The sequence below is a fragment of the Ceratotherium simum genome, chromosome 3 (genome assembly GCF_057802395.1).
Source record: "Ceratotherium simum simum isolate JZ-2026a chromosome 3, ASM5780239v1, whole genome shotgun sequence".
In the NCBI taxonomy this organism is placed as follows: domain Eukaryota; kingdom Metazoa; phylum Chordata; class Mammalia; order Perissodactyla; family Rhinocerotidae; genus Ceratotherium; species Ceratotherium simum.
The window spans coordinates 60,958,092-60,977,860 of record NC_141902.1 but is presented as its reverse complement, the minus strand read 5'-3'; the positions used below and the strand labels follow the sequence as shown (position 1 = coordinate 60,977,860).

General features: G+C 43.9%; 1 protein-coding gene across 1 annotated transcript in view; it reads right to left on the bottom strand.

Annotated features, from left to right (window-relative positions):
• The window catches only part of IQCH (IQ motif containing H), a 195,093-nt gene that overhangs the window by 11,792 nt on the left and 163,532 nt on the right, over positions 1-19,769 (bottom strand). Inside the window, 2 exon segments of the mRNA XM_014780852.2 lie at positions 4,324-4,446; positions 14,245-14,415. Coding sequence (XP_014636338.2) covers positions 4,324-4,446; positions 14,245-14,415 — 294 coding nt within the window.

The window sequence follows — 19,769 nt, the reverse complement described above, 5'->3', positions numbered from 1 at the left end:
AAAACCACTCCAGGGGCTGGCCTGGTGGCATAGCAGTTAAGTTCGCACACTCCACTTTAGCGGCCTGGGGTGCGCAGGTTCAGATCCTGGGCGTGGGCTGACGCACCGCTTGTCAAGCCATGCTGTGGTGGTGTCCCATATAAAGTAGAAGAAGATGGGCACAGGTGTTAGCCCAGGGCCAATCTCCCTCAGCAAAAAGAGGAGGATTGGCAACAGATGTTAGCTCAGGGCTAATCTTCCTCACCAAAAAAACCCAAAAGCCAAAAAACAAAAAACCACCACTCCAATTCTTAGTTGTTTATAATAACAAAAGTGTGGTTCTTGCTCATACTCCATTTCCCACGTGAGTTGCATGCGTCTCTGGTCACTGTCAGTACACTCAGGGACCCAGGCTGAAGGAAGCTCCGTCTCAGTGTGCTTCCACATGATTTCCAAGGCAGGAAACAAGACATGGTAACTCATGAAGTGGCTCTTAAAGGCTCCTGCATAGAAAGGACACATATCACTTCTGCTCATATTTCATGGGCCAAAACAAGTCCACGGCCATGCCTGACTTCAGGGAGAGAGCTGAGGAAGTATAATTCCGTTATGTGCCTAGAAGGAAGAGAATCTGAATGTTTGTGAACAGCTCTAATGATTGCACCATGCAATATCCTGGCCTGAGGAGATGATTGCTGGTGGTTGTGGAGCTATTTGGGACCATGGCACACTGCTTATGTATGTGTGAGACCAGCCCTGCCCCACACTGTCACAGGCAGTAAACATGACACTTCTCTCCATATGGCTTTCATTACAACTCCATTTCATTAGGAAATCAGTGGGGGTATTTTGTAGCATTACAGAAATACCAGGAATGAGACCCACCAAGTTGGTTACAAACTCAGCAATGCTCTCTTCCAATATTCAGCAAGGAGAAATAAACTCATAGGGTGATCTCATTTCCCTTTTTCTCCCCCTGAGATTTTGGACAAGAAACATGATTTGAAATTCTGTGATAATAATGGGAAAAAAAAACATAATGTTGAGAATAAGGACTTTTGAGGATTCTTCCTTTGGTAGCATTGATAATGATGTATTGTTAATGTTGCTTCTTTTTCTGGAAAGAGCATCCACATTAAATTCGACCAAGAGTGGGAGCAGGTGGCAGAGGTTACACTGGAATTAGGGCAAATGATCTTCTTTTAGACTCAGCATAATGCACAGAGGCAATACAATTTCAGGGAAGTTAATGGTTAAACATATCTTTTTTGGGCCCGCCCCGTGGCTTAGCGCTTGGGTGCGCGCACTCTGCTGCTGGCGGCCCGGGGTTCGATCCCGGGCGTGCACCGACGCACCACTTCTCCGGCCATGCTGAGGCCGCGTCCCACATACAGCAACTAGAAGGATGTGCAGCTATGACCTACAACTATCTGCTAGGGCTTTGGGGGGAAAAATAAATAAATAAATAAATAAAATTAAAATATATATATATCTTATTTTTTGTCTTTTGTAAGGTAGAGATAGTCATAGGGGCTATGGAGAAGTTTGTGCTTCTTCAGCTGAAGAATCCATAAGTACCTAGACAGAATATTTTATTTGAAATGGATCACAGAATTCTTGGACTGGATTGGTAATAATATTTTAGAAATATACATATAGTTAGTGAGACACAACCCTTAGGGGGGAAAAGGCACATAGAGGATGCCTTGGTGTAAGAGAAAGAATCATATTTGACTTTATGGACAATTGTTGGATTCAGGCATTCCACAAAATGCCTGCCTATGTGACCTTGGGAATGTGCCTAAACCCTTTAAGCCTAAATTCCTTACTGTTATATGGTAGAAATAACAGCTTCTTACAGGAGAGCTATGAAGATTAAAGAGCGAATGAAGTAATAGTACTTAGCTCATACTAGGTGCTCTGTAAACACCGGTTCATCGTCGGGGCCTCTCCAAGAAAGGGCAAGTAAGAGAACAAATGGAGAGTTCTGGGCTGGGATGCACCCCAGGGTCTGAAGAGATGGGAATCTATCTCAGGAAAACTAGAGCAAGGATATTGTTGGGGAATTTCCAAATTTTCCAAGTAGTCACATGACTCCTTCTCACTTCAGATTTTTATGACTCCACTTTTTCTTCTTCTTATACTTCTGTTTATTATTTGCTCTCTTTCCTTCTTTCTATTTATCCCTTCCTCTGCACGCTGTCCCCTCCACCCCGTGTTTATGGATTTTTCTAGTCTCTGGATTTTATTCCCTCTCTTTTCTTCCGTTATCTTTTTCTTCTTCATATCGTTCCCTCACTCCATTGCCCCCAATCCATATTTCTCTTTCTCTCCTATTTCATCTTTCATCCTTTATAAGTTGTTTAGCACAGGCGACCTGGAGGCAGAGTCTGTGAAACTATGCCAGTTATGTCTTCAGTGCCTCTTTGTCTGCCCCTTTCGGTAGCTCTCGCCGTCAGGGGAATTCCTCCCTCTGCACCATCCACCATTTCCCCTGGGGCCATAGCAGTCTGTTTCCCATACTAAAATTTATTCTTAGAAATGAATCTAATCAACTCAGGGCCACAAAGGTGTAAATAACTTATAAAGTTTGATGCTTTATTTTTCCCGGGAGTACTAGAACTTCAATCAAGTACAAAACCTTAGCCAAAGAAATAAATCTCTAATAATTTCAGGCCATAGAAAGTTATGAAGCACATTTTCTTTTGTGCAGGAGACTTTCCCTGCCAAATATGCCCATTCACAGAGCTTGTTCTGCTTTGATATTTTAGAGGAAAACAAAATAAATAGATTCAGATAAAGCTAGAATTAGATTTAGCCACCTTCTGGTGCAAGAAAGTGTTTCAGTCTAATCAGTTTGGGGCTAAAAACTATTTAATTCTAAAGGGATTGTGTTGAGCAGATGCAACAATGAATTTCAGGTAAATCAGTTCAATCTGGCTTTTTCATTCTTTCTATATTTTATCAATTTTAATGTAATTTGCAAGGGAATATGAGCTCCATTATCCATGTTTGCAAACAGCATGAACCAGTCTAACCAAAGGGCCTTATGCACCCTGACGGTGCCCTGCAGTGCAGTGGGGATTTCCAAGTGTCAGTCAGGCCATTCTATCACTGTTGGCACGGGCCTGACATCTATCTGCTTTTCAAGGGCCTAGAAAAAGATCTGACGTAGAAAAATTGTATTTGCTCTCAAGTTTGAAACAGAAAAATTAATAAATGTAGAACTGAATATCTACATATCAAAACATTTGATCAATTGGTTACTGCTCAATTCTTATGTCATCATCTATAAATTATATTTAATGTGAGAGGTGAATATATTTTAATATGTTTGATGTGATGTGAAATGGGTCTTCCACAAGTAAGAGTACACGGGTCACTCAGGTCTTAGAATAGCCCTCGGTGTCAGAGATTTGAAACTCTGAATTGAAGTGCAAAAATACGAAAGTATTTCTCAGAATAACATGAGTCTCTAGGCACAAAATGGAGGTTTTAGTTTAGGTGGGAGACATTACATCCCCCTTGCCCCTATCCAGCTACATTAAGGATGAAGCCGCTGGGCAGGGGCCATCAATATCACTGGAAAAAGACCAAAAATTGTGAAGACTGTTGTTATCAGAATTCTTCATAGAAAGAAACTACCATATGTAGGTAGAAGAATGCTATGGACTGAACTGTGTCTCTCTCCAAACTCATATCTTGAAGCCCTAACTCCTCATGTGCCTGTTTTGGAAATAGGGCTTTTAAGGAGGTGATTAAGGTCAAGTGAGGTCATAAGGGTGGAACCCTTTTCCAATAAAACTGGTGTCCTTATAAAAGAGGTTACAGAGACACCAGAGATCTCTCTCTCTCTCTGCCAGGTTAGGACACAGCAAAAAGGCAGTCATCTGCAAGTCAGGAAGAGGGTTCTCACCGAATTGGCCGGCACCTTCACCTTGGACTTTCCAGCCTCCAGAAAATATCTGTTGTTTAGGCCACCCAGTCTGGTGTTTTGTTATGGCAGCCCAAGCAGACTAGGAGGATGTTCACTGATAAGCAGATTTGAGTGGGGTCAGGAACCTCAGGGCCTGCTTCAAGATCAAGAGATGGTCCCCCAAATGCCTCCTATGTCTGCTTGACCAAGGTGGGTGTGCAAGTTTGGGGACAGAGCTCAACTGCCCAGGACGAAATGCCACCCCCTGCGGAGCTGCCTTTCCACCCTTCTCCAAGCAGCCTTCCTCTAACTACACATCAAACTAATGTTTAAAGAATATTTGTTTGAAGGGGCACCAAATTATTAGCTGCCTAGATCACCCACAGGTCTGTATTTGGTCCAGCCCTGGCCAACTGTACCTTTCATACCTCAATGTCATAGCCGATGCCATGCGCCTTACATATCTGGAGAAAAACATAGTGAAAAACCAGCGAGAGATTGTTGTGCCTCAGCTGGGTGGTCATCACTGCATAGCGACTGGTTGCCAGCGACTGGAAAAAACCACAATTGAATGTCAGACTCTTTACAAAATATTTAAATAAACTTTTACTTTTAGAATTGTTGTGGAGTAACAGAAAAGTTGTGAAGATAATACAGAGCGTTCCTATACACCCCACACTCTGTTCCCCTATTGTTAACATCTTACATTGATGTGGTACATTTGTTACAGCTAAGGAACCAAATTGCTACATTACTATTAATTTAAGTCCATGCTTTATTTGGATTTCATTGGTTTTTCCCTAATTCCTGTTTTCTGTTCCAGGATCCCATTCAGAATACCGCATCATATTTAGTTGTCACGTCTCCTTAGGTTCTCCTGGGCTGTGACAGTTTCTCAGTCTTTCCTTGTTTTTGATGATCTTGACAGTTTTGAGGAGTACTGATCAGGTATTTTGTAGAATGCCCCTCAATTTGGGTTTGTCTGATCATGTTTTTCTCATGATTAGACTGGGGTCCTGTATTTTGGAGAGGAGGACTACATTGGTGAACTGCCCTTTTCATCACCTCATATCAAGGGTCCACCCATCAACATGACTTATCACTGATGATGCCAACCTTGAACACCTGGCTGAGGTCATTTTTGCCAGGTTTCTCACTGTAAAGATACTTACCTCCTTTCCGTACTGTACTCTTTGGCAGCAAGTCACTAAGCGTAATCTACCTCCTTGAGAGGACCAAAGTTAGAATTTTGATTCCACCTGCTTTCTTCATTTGGGAAACTGCTATTCTTTATCTTGCCTGCCTGTCAGTGAGAGCTATCCCAAAGAGACTGGTTACGGTAGTGATACCGGCTCAAGACAAGGTTGACATAAGGGAAGCCATATTGTAGAAAAGAAAAACTATTGTAACTCTGAATGACCTCTGACAAACTAACCCAGCTGGATCTGCACCCTCCAGATCATCTAACTGCTCTGTAGATTTTACGACCCCTGCTTGTGCGTGTACCTCCCAGCTGCGATAAGATGATAACTTGGTTTTTTTGAGTTCCTTAGGAATGTGATGACCCCCGAAAAGAGAATCTATGCTGATAGCCATCATCAGTGAAAACTGAAAGATCAGGTGTGGCACTCCCAGTCTGTAACACCAGAAGGTAAACATTCCTAACCCCCTCCCCAATAACCCGATGGCCTACATAACTGCTGTAAGATGTTGTGCCCCCTTAAGATGGTTCTTTTGGACATGAGTTGGCCGTCTTCCCTCTTGCTAGCAAGCTGTAATAAAAAAGTCCTTTTTTTCCTACCACGTTGCCTCTTGGCATGTCTCACGGCGAGCAGAAGGCCCCGGGTTGGGTGGTAACAGTAGGCCTAAAGTATTTCAATTATAATATCTCCTAAAAACATTTAAAATTTAATCTGTATAAAAGAAAGTGTTGGATCCTGGCAGTTTTGTAGCATGTCTTTTGTGAGATATGCTATTTGCCTTTGACAATCACCTATTTTTGTCCTTGGATAACTGGGAATTTGGAGAACTGCACATAGGGCCATGGCCAAGCTTAGCGTATAGAAATGAAGGTGCCTGGCCCAGATTTTGAACTTAGGGACCCTCGAGTGCTGGGCGACTAGGTGCCTGCCCTTGTACAGTGACTTGGAATGGGAGAAGGAAACGGAGGTGCTGTTGGTCCACAGCTGGCTGCATGGATCATAATGACCTGACACTGTCTGTTGTGAGACCCCAGGCTCTCTCTCTGTCTCTGAGGTAACACAGGGGAACTGGGGCTGACTGAGTGCCCAGTGGAGAATGAACATCCTTTCCCAGCCTGCATACCACTCACACACACGCACACACCCACACACCCACAGATTTCAGGTTCACCTTTTGTGACATATTTCTCCCACATATTGTGTCTTTTCCTTCCACACTTACATAAAGTACTGTATCTGATGGTCTTGTTATCAGTACTATTAATTAGGCCTGCTCTTCCCATGTGTAAGCAGAGTCCACATCTACAAAAGTGTTAGGCTCCCACAGGCTAATGCATCTTGAGTTGTGCACCTCCATTAGTATTGTTCCATTTGTAGCCATTGAGAGTTTTATTTTTACAAAAGAGAATCTATTTGACCCTCATATGCCTCACAACTGTACTTTGTTATCACCCTGAGCTATCATGAGTTGTTCCCCTGGCTGTCTCCCTTACATGACTGGGGTTTCTCTGTGGGCAGGCACTATTTGCTTTCTGAATCCCCAGGCTGGACATGATGCTAGCACAGAGCAGGCATTCAGTGTTTCTTGAAAGAAAGAAAGAATGGATACATGAAATAGAGTAAGTGGATAGCACTTCCCTCTGACTTAAGAGACTTCAAAGGATGTAATTCAGGGGACTTCCAGTCAATGAGGGCTTTGGGGCAGAAGCAGGTGATTCAGAAAGCACAGAGGACAGTCACACCATCCCTAGAGAATGACAACTCGGGGCAATCATTCCAGGGCTTGCCCCCAGAGGATACCTTTTGGAGAACAGTGTAGCTGTGGTGGGCTTGACAGGAATTATTGGTGGGGTGACAAGAACTGGCTAAAAGAAGTTCTGGCTCAGCCCTCTAGTCAGTCTGGAGGGGTGTGGTCACCAGGCCTGCTCCTCCTGCTGTGCTAGGCTGTGCCCTGCTCCTACCTTCACAATGAAGGCCCAGAAGCCTGAGTTTTTGTATATGGAAGTGAACTGTAAATACTCTGGAATTCCATTGTGGTTACTGAGCATGTAATTGCATGGTAATTACCATGAATTCACAAGATAATTCCAAGGTTATTTTTGTCTTCTAAACTTGTCTTATGCTGCCGTAGTATATAAACTAGCAAACCCAAGATCAGGCCCCAGTGAGTGAGGGAGAGAGGTAGGCAGGCATCTGGTGGCAGGGTCCAGCTCGATGCTATGTATCTTGGCTCCAAAGCCAGGCAGAAGAGCTCACCATCCAGTATTACTGGACAGCAAGTAAGGATGGGCTATCCTGAGGTTTCTTCCTCACTATGGAGCCGGACTGCAATTCCCCCTCCTCCCAGAGCTGGGCTTGTGATTCATAACGAATCTGAAAGAAAAGCTGGGATATTTGGTCTATGTCTCCAAGCTATGTCTTCTTTTCCATTACTGTCACCACCCTCGTCCAGATCTTTATGGCCTGGGGAATAGGGGAACTTCCTACTCGGGAGGCGGAGATGCAGGCAGAATTCTGTAGTGGAACGGTTATATGAAGTCAGAAAGCCCGAGGTTCAGACCCTGACTAGGCCACTTGCTATATATGTGATCTTGAATACGTCACCTAACTTCTCTGACTTCTGATGATTAAATAAGCACCTACCACAGCACCTGGCACCTGATAAATGGTAGCTACTATTGTTGTTGCTGTTTTCTTTGAAAGCAGCTACAGGGCCTGGAGCGTTTTGGACCTGCACTCAATGTAATCTCCCAGGCTGTTCTTTCCCCACTGGTACCTAGGATTCTGAGCATTACCACCAGATCGATCGTTTCCCAAGCCCAGGTTAGTCAATGCTCAGAACGCTTCAGTGTCTCCTCCTCGCCTTCAAGATGAAAGCCAGACACCTGGCTTGGTGGGCAGACTGTCCCAAACTTGCTCAGTGGACTGCTCCAACCACTTCTCCCACTACCCCCTTCCCAGATTCTCTGCCCCAGCACACCTGTGCGTTGCCATCTCCTAACAGACCACAGGCTCTCTTCAGCCTCTGTCCCTTCTCCTGGGGGAGATCTCCTTCTCCTCACCACTGAGTGACTGCCCTAGTCTTTCAGGCCAGACAAAGTTCTGTGTTCTTAGAAAAGTGTCCCCTGTCCCTGCCAGCCCACACTCATTTCTCCTAAGAACTCCAGCAGCAGGTTGAGGGGCTGTCACTCAAATGGCACTGAAATGAGGACTTGTGGTTTCTCCCTGTGAATGCGCTATTTTTCTATTTCTTTTCAACTCCTTGAGGACGGGGACTTTGTCAAATGTCTTTGTATCCTTGATGCTTGGTGAAATTCCTGGCGTATATTAAGTGCTTAATACATGTGTTATAATAATGCTAGTAAAGATGAACATACACAGTACAGCTATTTTGTTTTAGTCTTAACCAACTCCACGGTTTCTACAGGAAAAAACTGTTGATAATCCAGGGTTGTCTTTTATCTAGCCCAATAGCCCAAGTGACAGTATCATCATGAAGATTACATGAATACATAAAGACCTTGGAACAGTGTCTGGCACAGAGTATGCACTCACAAACTGTTAGCTCTTATTATCATTTGTTAAACTAAATAATTTCACAAATAAGGTAAATTATTTAAAGTAAAAACTGACCAACCAACCAATAAATCTTTTCATCAGAAAGGGACTTGAATCAGAAGACCTGGGCTTTGCTACTTACTTTACTTTGTGACCTTGGACAGCTCACTTAACTTTGCATAGCCTCAGTTTCCTAATCTGTAAAGTGGGTATGATAATCCCTGTCTCATCTATTTCTTGAGTTTATCATGGGGATCAAATAAGCTCATGTCTATTTAAAGTATAAAGCATTACACAAATAGAAAACATCATTTTAAAAAGGTTGACTTGTGTAATCAACTCTCTTCTGATGCTGTCCAATCCATTTAGGTTTGCCAAGGAAATCACAACCTAAATGGATTTTGCAGCATCAGAACCTCCTCTATGACCATCTGGCCCATTCAGTGCTTACTGAGTCTCGGCCGAGCTCAGAGAATATTAGAAGCCAGTGGATAATGGCAATATGCCTGGAAACAACCTCATCACACAGGGAGATGAAGCCTCCTTTGGAAGAAGAGCTTTCTCTAGGGTCTCAATCAGAGACTTCTTCAGGGATGAGCTTAAGCTCTACTCTGGGCCAGATCATTGGATAGCGCAATGGTCAGACACATAAGCTTTAAAGTCTGACAGGCCTGGCCTTAAATCCTGGTTCCACACTTGCTTGCTGAGTGACCTTCCACAAGTTGCTTAACATCTCTTAACCCCAGTCTTCTTATCTAAAAATGAGCATAATAATAGCACTTGCCTAATATATCGGGTTGTATAAAGATTATGTAAAGCACCTAGATAAAGTACCTTGTGTGGAGAAAAAGCAAAATGCATTTTGGATGTTATCATCATGTTATTATATGCATTATAGTTATCATCTGGCCTATCTGTGTCCTTTGATAAACTTGGAGCTCTGTGTTACTCATCCTTATGTCCTCTGTGCTTAGTAGAGTGCCTGGCACAAAGTAGGTGTTGAGTTAATATCTGCTGAATTACTTCTTGTTGATTCTTGCTGAAAGTATTTACTGACGGCTAAGGTGACCTGTCACAACAATCTTACTCCCTTCTAAAGGATTCTGCAAGAAAAAGACCTTTTCGAGCCAGCCCTGATGGCCTGGCGGTTAAAGTTCAGTGTGCTTTGCTGTGGTGGCCTGGGTTTGGTTCCCGGGCATGGAACCACACCACTGTAGCCATATCAGTAGCCATGCTGTGGTTGCGGCTCACATAGAAGAACTAGAAAGACTTACAATTAGAATATACAACTATGTACTGGGGCTTTGGGGAGGAAAAAAAAGAGAGAGGAAGATTGGCAACAGATGTTAGCTCAGAGCGAATCTTTCCCAGCAAAAGAAAAAAAAAAATAGAGAAAGACCTTTTCAGGGAAGGCTGCAGTATGGAGGGATGGGCCCTTCCTGTGTCCCTCATAGGAGATGCCCCCTCCCCCAGCATCCCACTGTACATCAGCTGCCTGGGCCAGGCTTGGTATAGAGCCTGTTCTACAGGCCCCATAAAAATCAAATCCCTCAAGAGATCTTGGGGGTCATTTAGCTCTCCCTTAATTTACAAATGAGGAAACTGAGGCAGAGAGAGGACCAGAATTCAGGATCCCTGACTTCCAGACCAGTGCTCTTCACTCCAAATTCCCACTGGCCACATTTGGAATGTGTGGGAATTTCAGAGGTTAGCCTTTTCCAGTAAAACAAGGGGAAAAAAAATAGAAGACAAAATATTATCGGTAGAAGTCTAGTCTTATTACACTACCTATCTAAATCACAATCGAACAAGAATGCTTCCAGCCACATAGAGGAAGCTCGAAATACTCCTTTTCACTGGAGAATATAATTTTGCTTCAGTCACAATTTAAATTGATTTAGTTCTGAGCACCAGCACTTGAAGTGTGGAGCATATTCTATTTTCGCCATGATACTTGTTTTGACAGTGATGCATTTCCGTTGACATAGTTGAATCCTTATGTAATAAATCTCTGCCTGAAAATTAATCATGTTTATAATATTCTGAGAATTAATAACACCCATTGCTCAAATCATTAACTTAAAAAAGGAGCTTCCAAAATCTGTTCTCGGCAGTGAGGGACCACAAATAAATGAATGTTTGATAAAATAATCCAAGTAGCAGTTTAACAAGCGTAAACTTGAATGCGGTTGCAATAACACAGAACTATTGTTTAAGGGTTGGCAGAGGCTGATGAGGTTCTTATTTCAGTTACGAAGCAGGCATCCACATGCATAATGAACTGCTCTCTGAATTATTAATGTGTTGCTTATTTAGCCTCATCTGTCTAGAAGATAATGTATCCTAACTCTAATGAGTGATTGGTTTTGTCTATAATTACAGTAGCAGCAGTCTCGGGGAAATGTGTGCCTTCAAAGAAGGAGTTCTAAAAATAAAGTCATCACATAAACTCTGTTGTTGTTGCATTCTATCAAAATCAAACCCGAAGCATTTGAGAATTCATAATAAATTACAGGAGACGGAGTCATTATTAACATCATAATTTAACACAAAAGGTTTTACTTAATCATTCATTACAGATCATGTGCTGTTAAAATGCTTATAAATGACTTGGGTTGGTTTAAGAGGTTTGCAAAGATGGTCACCTTTGGCCACCCACCAACCGTGGTGCCAAGGGTCCACAAAGAGAGAGGAGTAAAAACGGATAGACACGGGTAACGGTTTATGCCCATTCTGACAGAATGTTAATTAAAAGTTAAAAAGTTGTTAGGTGACTCCTCTTCATTTCTAAATCACGCACGTCTGGGACTCATCCGATCTTGTTTCTGCCTTCAGGTGGCTATTTGTGGAGGACACTGAATCAGAAGACCACGCACGTGGTCTAACTGGGTCTAAATGACAGTTCTTTGCCACCTCATGGGACAACAGCTCTTCTTAGAGTCCAGAAGTTTTTGCTTTCCCCCTGCATCGCATATTATATAAAGGAATAGGCCCAAACTAGACGCATTTTATTTTTATTTTTTTGTGTGTGTGTGAGGAAGTTCAGCCCTGAGCTAACATCCACGCCAATCCTCTTTTTGCTGAGGAAGACTGGCCCTGGGCTAACATCTGTGCCCATCTTCCTCCACTTTATATGGGACGCCGCCACAGCATGGCTTGACAAACGGTGAATCAGTGTGCGCCCAGGATCCGAACCCAGGCCGCAAGCAGCTGAGCGCAGGCATTTAACCGCTACGCCACGGGGCCAGCCCCTGGACACATTTTATAGGCATTAGTTCTGAATGCGCCCTCATTACCATTGTGGTTTCACCTGTGCATTTCCTTTTTCTTCAGTCTTCAAAGGAGGCTGTCAACTGATCGTAAACCTGACGGCATCACAGTCTGTTCACACTTGTTCAGGAAGCTTCAGTTTGGTTGTAAATTGTGCTGTGTGTGCAAATGTGCATGCTTCTTTTAAGAATCGCCTATCACGTGTGTATGCATGCATGGGAGCATGGGTGTGCGCACACACATGCACAGCGACACCAGGGTGAGACCATCCACTTATCTTTCTAAAACCAAAAGCACTTTCAATTTATCCCTACATCAGAAAACCTGCACAGCTTTTCTTCAGTGAGTGTAGAGATTTGAATTATTGAAGATCATAATGCTTCCCTTTTGTGTGCAGGCAATTCCTAAAAGTGTTTAAGACTCTTGATCACAGGAGAATTCTCGTATGCTGCCTCTAGCTAGGATTGAAACCTATAGGCAAGATGAGGAAAATGGGAGAGTGTTTCTAATTCAGAGTACAACTTCTGCTTACAGCCTTCTGAAGCAACATACTTAAAGGCAGCAAATTGTCTTTCGAAGTCTTGTGTTGAATACTAACTCAGCTTCCAGCTTCCTTCTAGAAATGGCATAGAGTTAGGTTCGCTAAGCCAGAAGGACTCAAGTGTTACTCCTGTCCCTCCCTCTAGCATTGAACTTAGGGTCCTGTAGGTCCCTTTGGTGAGGATGGAGGCCACAGGTGGAATTGGATCTGGGAGATTCCCAGCAAGGTCCTGAGACTCATTTAAAAGAGGTCTGTTTCTCTTCCCCAGTCCAACTCTGCTTCTCTCCTTAATAAGCAAAGAGATCTAGGGGGTTCCCATGAGCAAGGGTTCCCACCTCACAGGACAAGTGGATTGAGGAGGAGAAGGAGGCTGCTGCCTGAGACCCCCAAGACATATGGCACCCTCTCCAGGCTACCCTTCCAAGTGTACACTGAGTTCCCACCAAGACAAGTGACTGTGGGGACCCTGGGCGAAGTCAAACAAGGATTGTTTAAATCCAGAGGCATCTCTTGGACCCAAGGAGACTCAGCAGAGAGGTAGGAGATACTGCTCTGAAAAAAAAGATACTGCTCTAGGGCACCCGTGTGGGAGTGCTATTAACCACTGAAATTCCTCTTTTATCTGTTTGATATATTTGGATCTCAAATAGAGCTTTATTTGCAAAAAGGGTATGAAGCCCACTGTTGTGGGAGAAGGCCGAAGAAACCCTCTGGCGCTCAGAGCAGCTGTGGCCAGAGAGCTCCAATCTGTTCTCATATCCCACCTACACTAAGGGCCATCTGGTCCTCTCGACCATTGTTCTCCTTTCCCATGGCCAACTAGCCCGCTGTCTCCAAGGAGATTTACTCTTTGTCACCCAGGGTTCTGAGGTTGGTAAACCTCAACCAGCCCCAGGACTGCTGGCCTCAGCCACCCTCGTGATGTGGCTAGTGATGAGATGGGAGGTTGGGGCCTCGGGAAGAGGCAGATCATGAGGAACCTCATTAACCCAGCTGGGAAGTTGGGCTTTTCCTGAAGACGACAAGGAGTCAATTCAAAATCCTCAGTAGGGGAGTGACATGCTCAGATTTGCTTTTCGCCTTGACCTCCTTGAGTGTGTGCGTGGTTAGGCTGAGGGGAGAGACAGGAGGCAGAGAATCTTAGTGAGGAGCTCTTATAATACCAGTGTGAGACGATGAAAGCCTTAACTAAGGCGGTGTCTTTGTAGAGGGAGAGCAGGGGTCCGAGTGGAGGCATTTTAGCAGCTAGCATCAACATGAGCTGGTTGCCGACTGAATGTGGGGATAGGGGTGTCTGATCAGCCTCTGGCCTGAGCCCCCAAGAGGAAGTTTAGGGAGAGGAGAGACGACAGATTCAGTTTGGAATAGTTTGACCCTGAGGACTCTAAGTTGAGAAGTTCTGTAGCATATTGGATCTAGGCATCTGAAGCACAAAAAAGAGATGGGGGCTAGAAAAATATGAGTTTGTCAGAGGTTGCTGGTAATTGAAGCAGTGGGCATAGATATATTTGCCCAGGAAAGTGAGTTGAGAAGAGAACTGAGGGGAACGCCCAGATTTCTCCTGGAAAACCCCGTGCTCTTTCACCCTCCACGTATGCTTCCTCTTTCTGGAATGCCCTCTCCCCTTCCTCTGACCAACACATTCGTGTTCCAGAAACCCATTTCGGAGAAGTGAAGTGACTTGCCTGAGGGTTCTTCTTCCTTCTATACTCAAAGAGCCTGGCACCCAGCCAGAAAGTGGCGGTTGAGGGTGGCATCAGGCAGCGTCTGTGGCTTACCGGCACTGGCGGGGCTTTAAGGCATCTTGTTTTCTTCTCTTTCTTGCGAGCAAAGCAGGGCACTTCAAGGGTGCTCAAACTGCAATCCAGATGGCCGTTGGTGAGGTATAAGGTGAGCTGAGTCAGGGCCAGCTGGTCACTGTAGGAGAGGTCGAGGCCTGTTGCCCACACCTGATCAAAACAGGAGCCGTAGAAGTGAGGTGAGATCAGCGCTCAGGAAAGAAAGGCCCAACCTCCCTACCAGACCAAACCACGTGAGACCCGGCTAAACCAGTGGACACGTGACTTAATGGAGTAGATGTTTTTGCTTCTGTTTCTACTTCGTTCGACTGAAGGATGGAGCCTCAGTCTGATTCTAATCAGAAGATTCAAGGTTCCTGTGGCAAGTTATACACATGCGAATACCTGGCCAAGATAATCTAATGGAGGCACCCAGTTCCGAAAGGCTCGTGTTGATTTTGATTTTTCTGCCTGTGGTTTGCCATTTCTAAGATGGTCAGCGCAATGTTTTCTACTGAGAAAAGGAGGCTGGACAGAAGCTTTGGAGGGTGGGGAGCTCAAGGGAGCAGACAGAGGGGAAAAGTAAATATGAGAAAAGGGCTGTTTGCCCTGATTTCAGAAAAAGTAGTGCCAGCTGGGATCCCTGGGAATGTCAATATGATTCTTAAGGAAAACCTGTGGTTGGCCTCTCTTAGCTGTGCCACCATTTTACTAGGAGAGAGCAGGAAAGTCACTTCACTACCCCACGTTGTCACAGTATCCTCAACTAGGAAGCAATGATAACACCCACCTTAGCTGAATCACAGGGTCATTAGAGGAATATGATGATCCAATAAAAATTAAAATGCTTTGAAAAATAGACATATGTGAGCAATAAGTTACTGAAAGCTACTAGATAACTGAGTAATGCCCATTAATTCCTCTGACAGATGTTTACTGAGGATCTACTATGTGCTAACCTGGTGATGGCAAAAGTGGGTCATGTGCTACCTCTCCCATCTCCTGCGGCAGACCATCCTTAATTGCCCATCACCCCCACCCCCACACTGAATCCAGAAGCACCCCAAAATCCTCCTTGGTTCAATGCTCAAGGCATATTATTGTGCTCATCACAAGAAAGTCTAAGGTAAATAGAAGCAGGTCCTGCCATCAAGAAGGGGAAGATAAATACATATATATTCAATTAATTACAACACAATATAATACAGGATATAATAAAGAGATGGAACAAAGTACTACTGAAGCAGAAAGAAAGGACAGACTGAGTTTGTCTAGTGAAGTCAGGGCTGCATCATGAAGAAGGTGACATTTGAGCTTTGACAAGAAACACAAGCATGACTGGCTCCCATGTATCAAGTACCTGCTTCACAAACATCTCAGATCTTTATAATAACCTAAAAAATAAATGTCATAGATGAAGAAACAGAGGTTCAGAGAGGTACCCAAGTCTGTACAGCTAGGAAGTGGTCAGCCTGGGATTTGAATCTAGTTCTGCCTGGCTCCAAGTCCACCCTCTTCCCATCCCCTGCTGGAGGATTTGGTGCTGATTCTGGCCCAGCCAATCCTTACCCTGTACCGGTTTCCCAGTCAAATTAAGAGCTAAAGTTGCAGAGAATCAAAACATGTTCTTGTTTAAGATAATCCATGCCACGGAAATGTCTTGTGGAGAAAAGATGAAGTATTGTATTTCTGGAGTATGCTGTAATTAGCAGTAATGCATTTTCACTGTAGGAAGTTGGAGACTAACACATTTTCATGAAGACTTGATTAAACATTTTTTCGTCTTACAAGGCCTGCATGTGCCCCACACACCGACTCGGTATGTTAAAATACATAATACATCTGCCCTAGAGTGGACTCCTCTCAAACAAATCTAGCCATGAGTGACTTGAGTAAGCATTGACTGTAAATGACATCATTATAAGGATATTAAGGGGTCAAGCTGTCAAGGCCCCTTGCTAAACCGAAGCTAATTTCAGGAGTCATATTCGCGCAGTAATGCCCTTTTATAATAGCAAATAAATCACATTCGCAACAATTGGTAAAAACTAACTGCCAAGTATCTGTTGCAGTTGTAAATATCCTATTTGTCAACTTAAATATTTCCCGCTGTAGGGTGTAAAAAGCAAATCGGATGGGGACAGCTACTTTTCCTTCCTACAAGAAAGTGAACTTGCTGTTCCTGCATGTCAGGCATTTCTTTTTCCAGAGCCTCTGTTTTGATGTTTTAGTGTTCTTGATCAAAGGGAAATGTATCTAACACGCATTATTAATATTTATGTTAGTAACATTAATGTTTTGGTGATAAGGGTTTTAATGGGAAGGCAGCACAGTATAGGGGAAAGAGAGAACCCGGGAGCTGGAGAGCCTAAATCTGGCCCTCACGAGTAGTGTGAACTTGAATGAGTTATTTAAGCTCCTTCAGTCTCCGTATCCTTAACTGCAAAAGCAGCAAATGATAATACCTACGGAGGATTTTGAAAACAAAATAAAATAAATGCACATAAAATTGCCTTACAGATGATAAAGTTCAATACAAATGTTATTTATGATTACTGAAGGTTTCCTTTCAGAGGAGTAGGATCTTAGCAGACACATTTTCAGTTGCCGGTGCAGCTATTATTAGATCGCCCCATTTAATTTCCCCATTCATAATCATTGTGTTCAACCTCACAACAACTCAATCCTGTAGGTGGTTAGGTTTGGGCAACATTGGTATTTCTCTATCTCCGTTTGACTGGTGAGGATACTGAGATGGAAAAGTGGCTTCCTGGTTTGCCTAAGATCATAGAGCACAGCCAGAACTCTGGTCTTTCTGGAGCAGAAGAACTTTTGCTTCCCCAGGCTGCCGTAACTCCTTGGTTCACAAAAGAAATAGTAGAACAAATTTCTTTAAGCCTTTTCCTCAACAGCAGGCTTGCCTGAATTGCTCAGATAATTATTCTGTTCTCCATCTGGTTTTTCGTTGAAGACACCGCCTGAGGCATGCTTGTTCTGCATACAGGGGTTCCTGTCTCCCCCTCTAGACTGTCAGCCCTGAAGGGGAAGCTGCTGGGTCTTTGTCTTCCCACAGCACCCAGTGTCTGGGGCAGGGCTTGGCTCGCCGCAGGGCACATCAGCACCTCTGATGCTTCACTGGGAACTCCTCTGCAGCCTTTCAGGAAGAGGGTCTAGCTGGGTCTCTTGAAGCTGGTTTCAGATTCAAATGAAGCAAATATTCATTGAGCATCTCCTCTGTGCCAGCCCCATGTCTTCACACATATCTCATTTAATCCTATTCTTGCATTTGGACTTCGATGCTAACTTGAGAACCTAACCTCCCTCTGCACTGGATACTCCCATCACAGTTGAGCTGAGCAATGATGGTGGCCTGTACAAAGGCACTGTGAGTGGGGATGGGGAGAAGTGGACGGATTTTTAAATGTTCAGGAGTGGCTTTGACATGACTCACAGGACTTGTAACAACTAGCTTGACAGGTTAATTGATTAGATGTGAGGGCGAGGGAAAAACATCACTGAAGGTTAGAGCTGGAAAGACCCTTACAATCATCTAATACAATCAGTTTGCGTTATAAATGGAACAACTCTGGTGTGAGAAGTGAAGTGGTTTGCCCTAGGTTACGGAGCCAGGTATCAAAAGTGTGGGGTGAGAAACTAAGGTGTTTCAGCACCCAGTCATAAATCACTCGTGGATAGTTTTTTGATGGATTGATGATATTCAAAACCATTTTATTAAAAGTGGCTAGAATACCAAAGAGATTTACATCAAGGCCTTAAGAAGCACAAGCAATGTGAAGATATTCCTCTCAGCATTACTAGTAATAATGAAAAATTGCAACTTTCCAACATTCGGGCCTTGGTTAAAAAGATTATGACACATGCAAGTGAGGGGATGGTCTATGATATTATCACTAAAGATAATGATTGTGAATAACTTTTGGTGATGTGGGAAGATACACAAAAGAGCAAGAGCAGGATATAAAGTCCTATAGGCCATATGACTTCAGCTTGCAAAACTAGTATTATACACAGAAAAGACCAGATGAGAATATAACAAAATGTTAACAGTCCATTGTTAATAGTAGCAGAATTATGGTAAGTGCAGTTGTATATAGACTTGCATGTATATTCTAGATTGGCACTATCTAATATGGTGGCTGCTAGCCACTGTGGCTCTTGAGAACTTGAAATGTGGATGGTTCAAATTGAGATGTGCTATATAAATACCTAACGACACCAGATTTTGGAGACTGTGGAGGTAAAAAAGAATGTGAAATTCTCCTTAATAATATTTTATACTGATTACATGTTGAATGATAATATTTTGGTTATGGTGGGTTAAATAAAACATTATTAAAGTTATGTTCATCTTTTTTTGGTTACTTTTTAAATGAGGCTGCTAGAAAATTAAAAATTACCCACGTGGCTTACATTTGTGGCTTACATTCTATTTCTATCAGATTAGTTACAAAAAAGTCCATTGCAACTTGAGCAGGGGCAGGGCCAGTAGGGGTGGGGAGGGGGAAGTACTGCAGAGGCGCCAGCTCTCCACTGCCCTGCTCACTGCAGCTGCATCGGAGACCTGGGGCAGAGCGGGCGGAACACAGGCAGAAGGCAAACCAGGAAACTGCAACATCACCACCGACCTTTAAACAAGCATGTGAGAACCAGAAGACAGGGTCAGGCAGAGGCGAGCTTGCCCAGAATTGTTCTGTTCCCAGGCTCTGGGTCCTGTTTGGGCAGCAAGCTTTGGGATGAAAAGGTAACAACACGCTTCTGTATGGGGAGGTGTGGGAGAGAGCCCAGGACTGAACCCTTTTTGCCTTAGGTGTTCCAGGCAGATGGAGGCCACCTGCTCACCCCTGCTGCTTCTGCCTCTTTCCTTTGACAGGAAGGATGGATGGGTGGCAGAGCATGCAGATGTGGGCAGATGTGCTCAGGCCCTACATTCTGCAACTGCCTTCAAGTGCAAATAAAGTTCTGTAGCAAAGAGTTTGGTCTTGCCAACCTTCTCTTACGGGCATCAGGGTAGGTATGGGACTGAGAGACGAGTTTATAGAGCAAATAACATTTATTGAAGACTCATAAAATTTCAGAGCTTCAAGAATCCATAGATGTTTTGCACACCCATCTCTGGGTTCTCTTTTCTTCTCCATCATCTTCTTTTTTCACTTTTTGATAAGGAGAACCCCCCCGAGGCTCCAGAAGGATAAGAGACTTGCTAAAGGCCCAGCTCACGGTACAGGATCTGAGACAAATATCTGTGATCCTCGGCAAGTCACCTCTCGGGGCCACAATTTCCTTGACTAATCTCTGGGGATAAAAGTCCTGGTGGACCCTCCCTCAGTTGCCTCCAGATGTGTCTATGGAGCTAACTGAGAATTGTGATGATTTCTCACTTATGCAGAATTGTTTAAAAGGCAGATCCTCTAACCAAGGCAACTGAGAGATGCGGCCCTGAGACTTCACCCACCACAGAGATGGCATCAGTGTGCAGCGTGTGACGCACAGCCCACTCTCCTCAG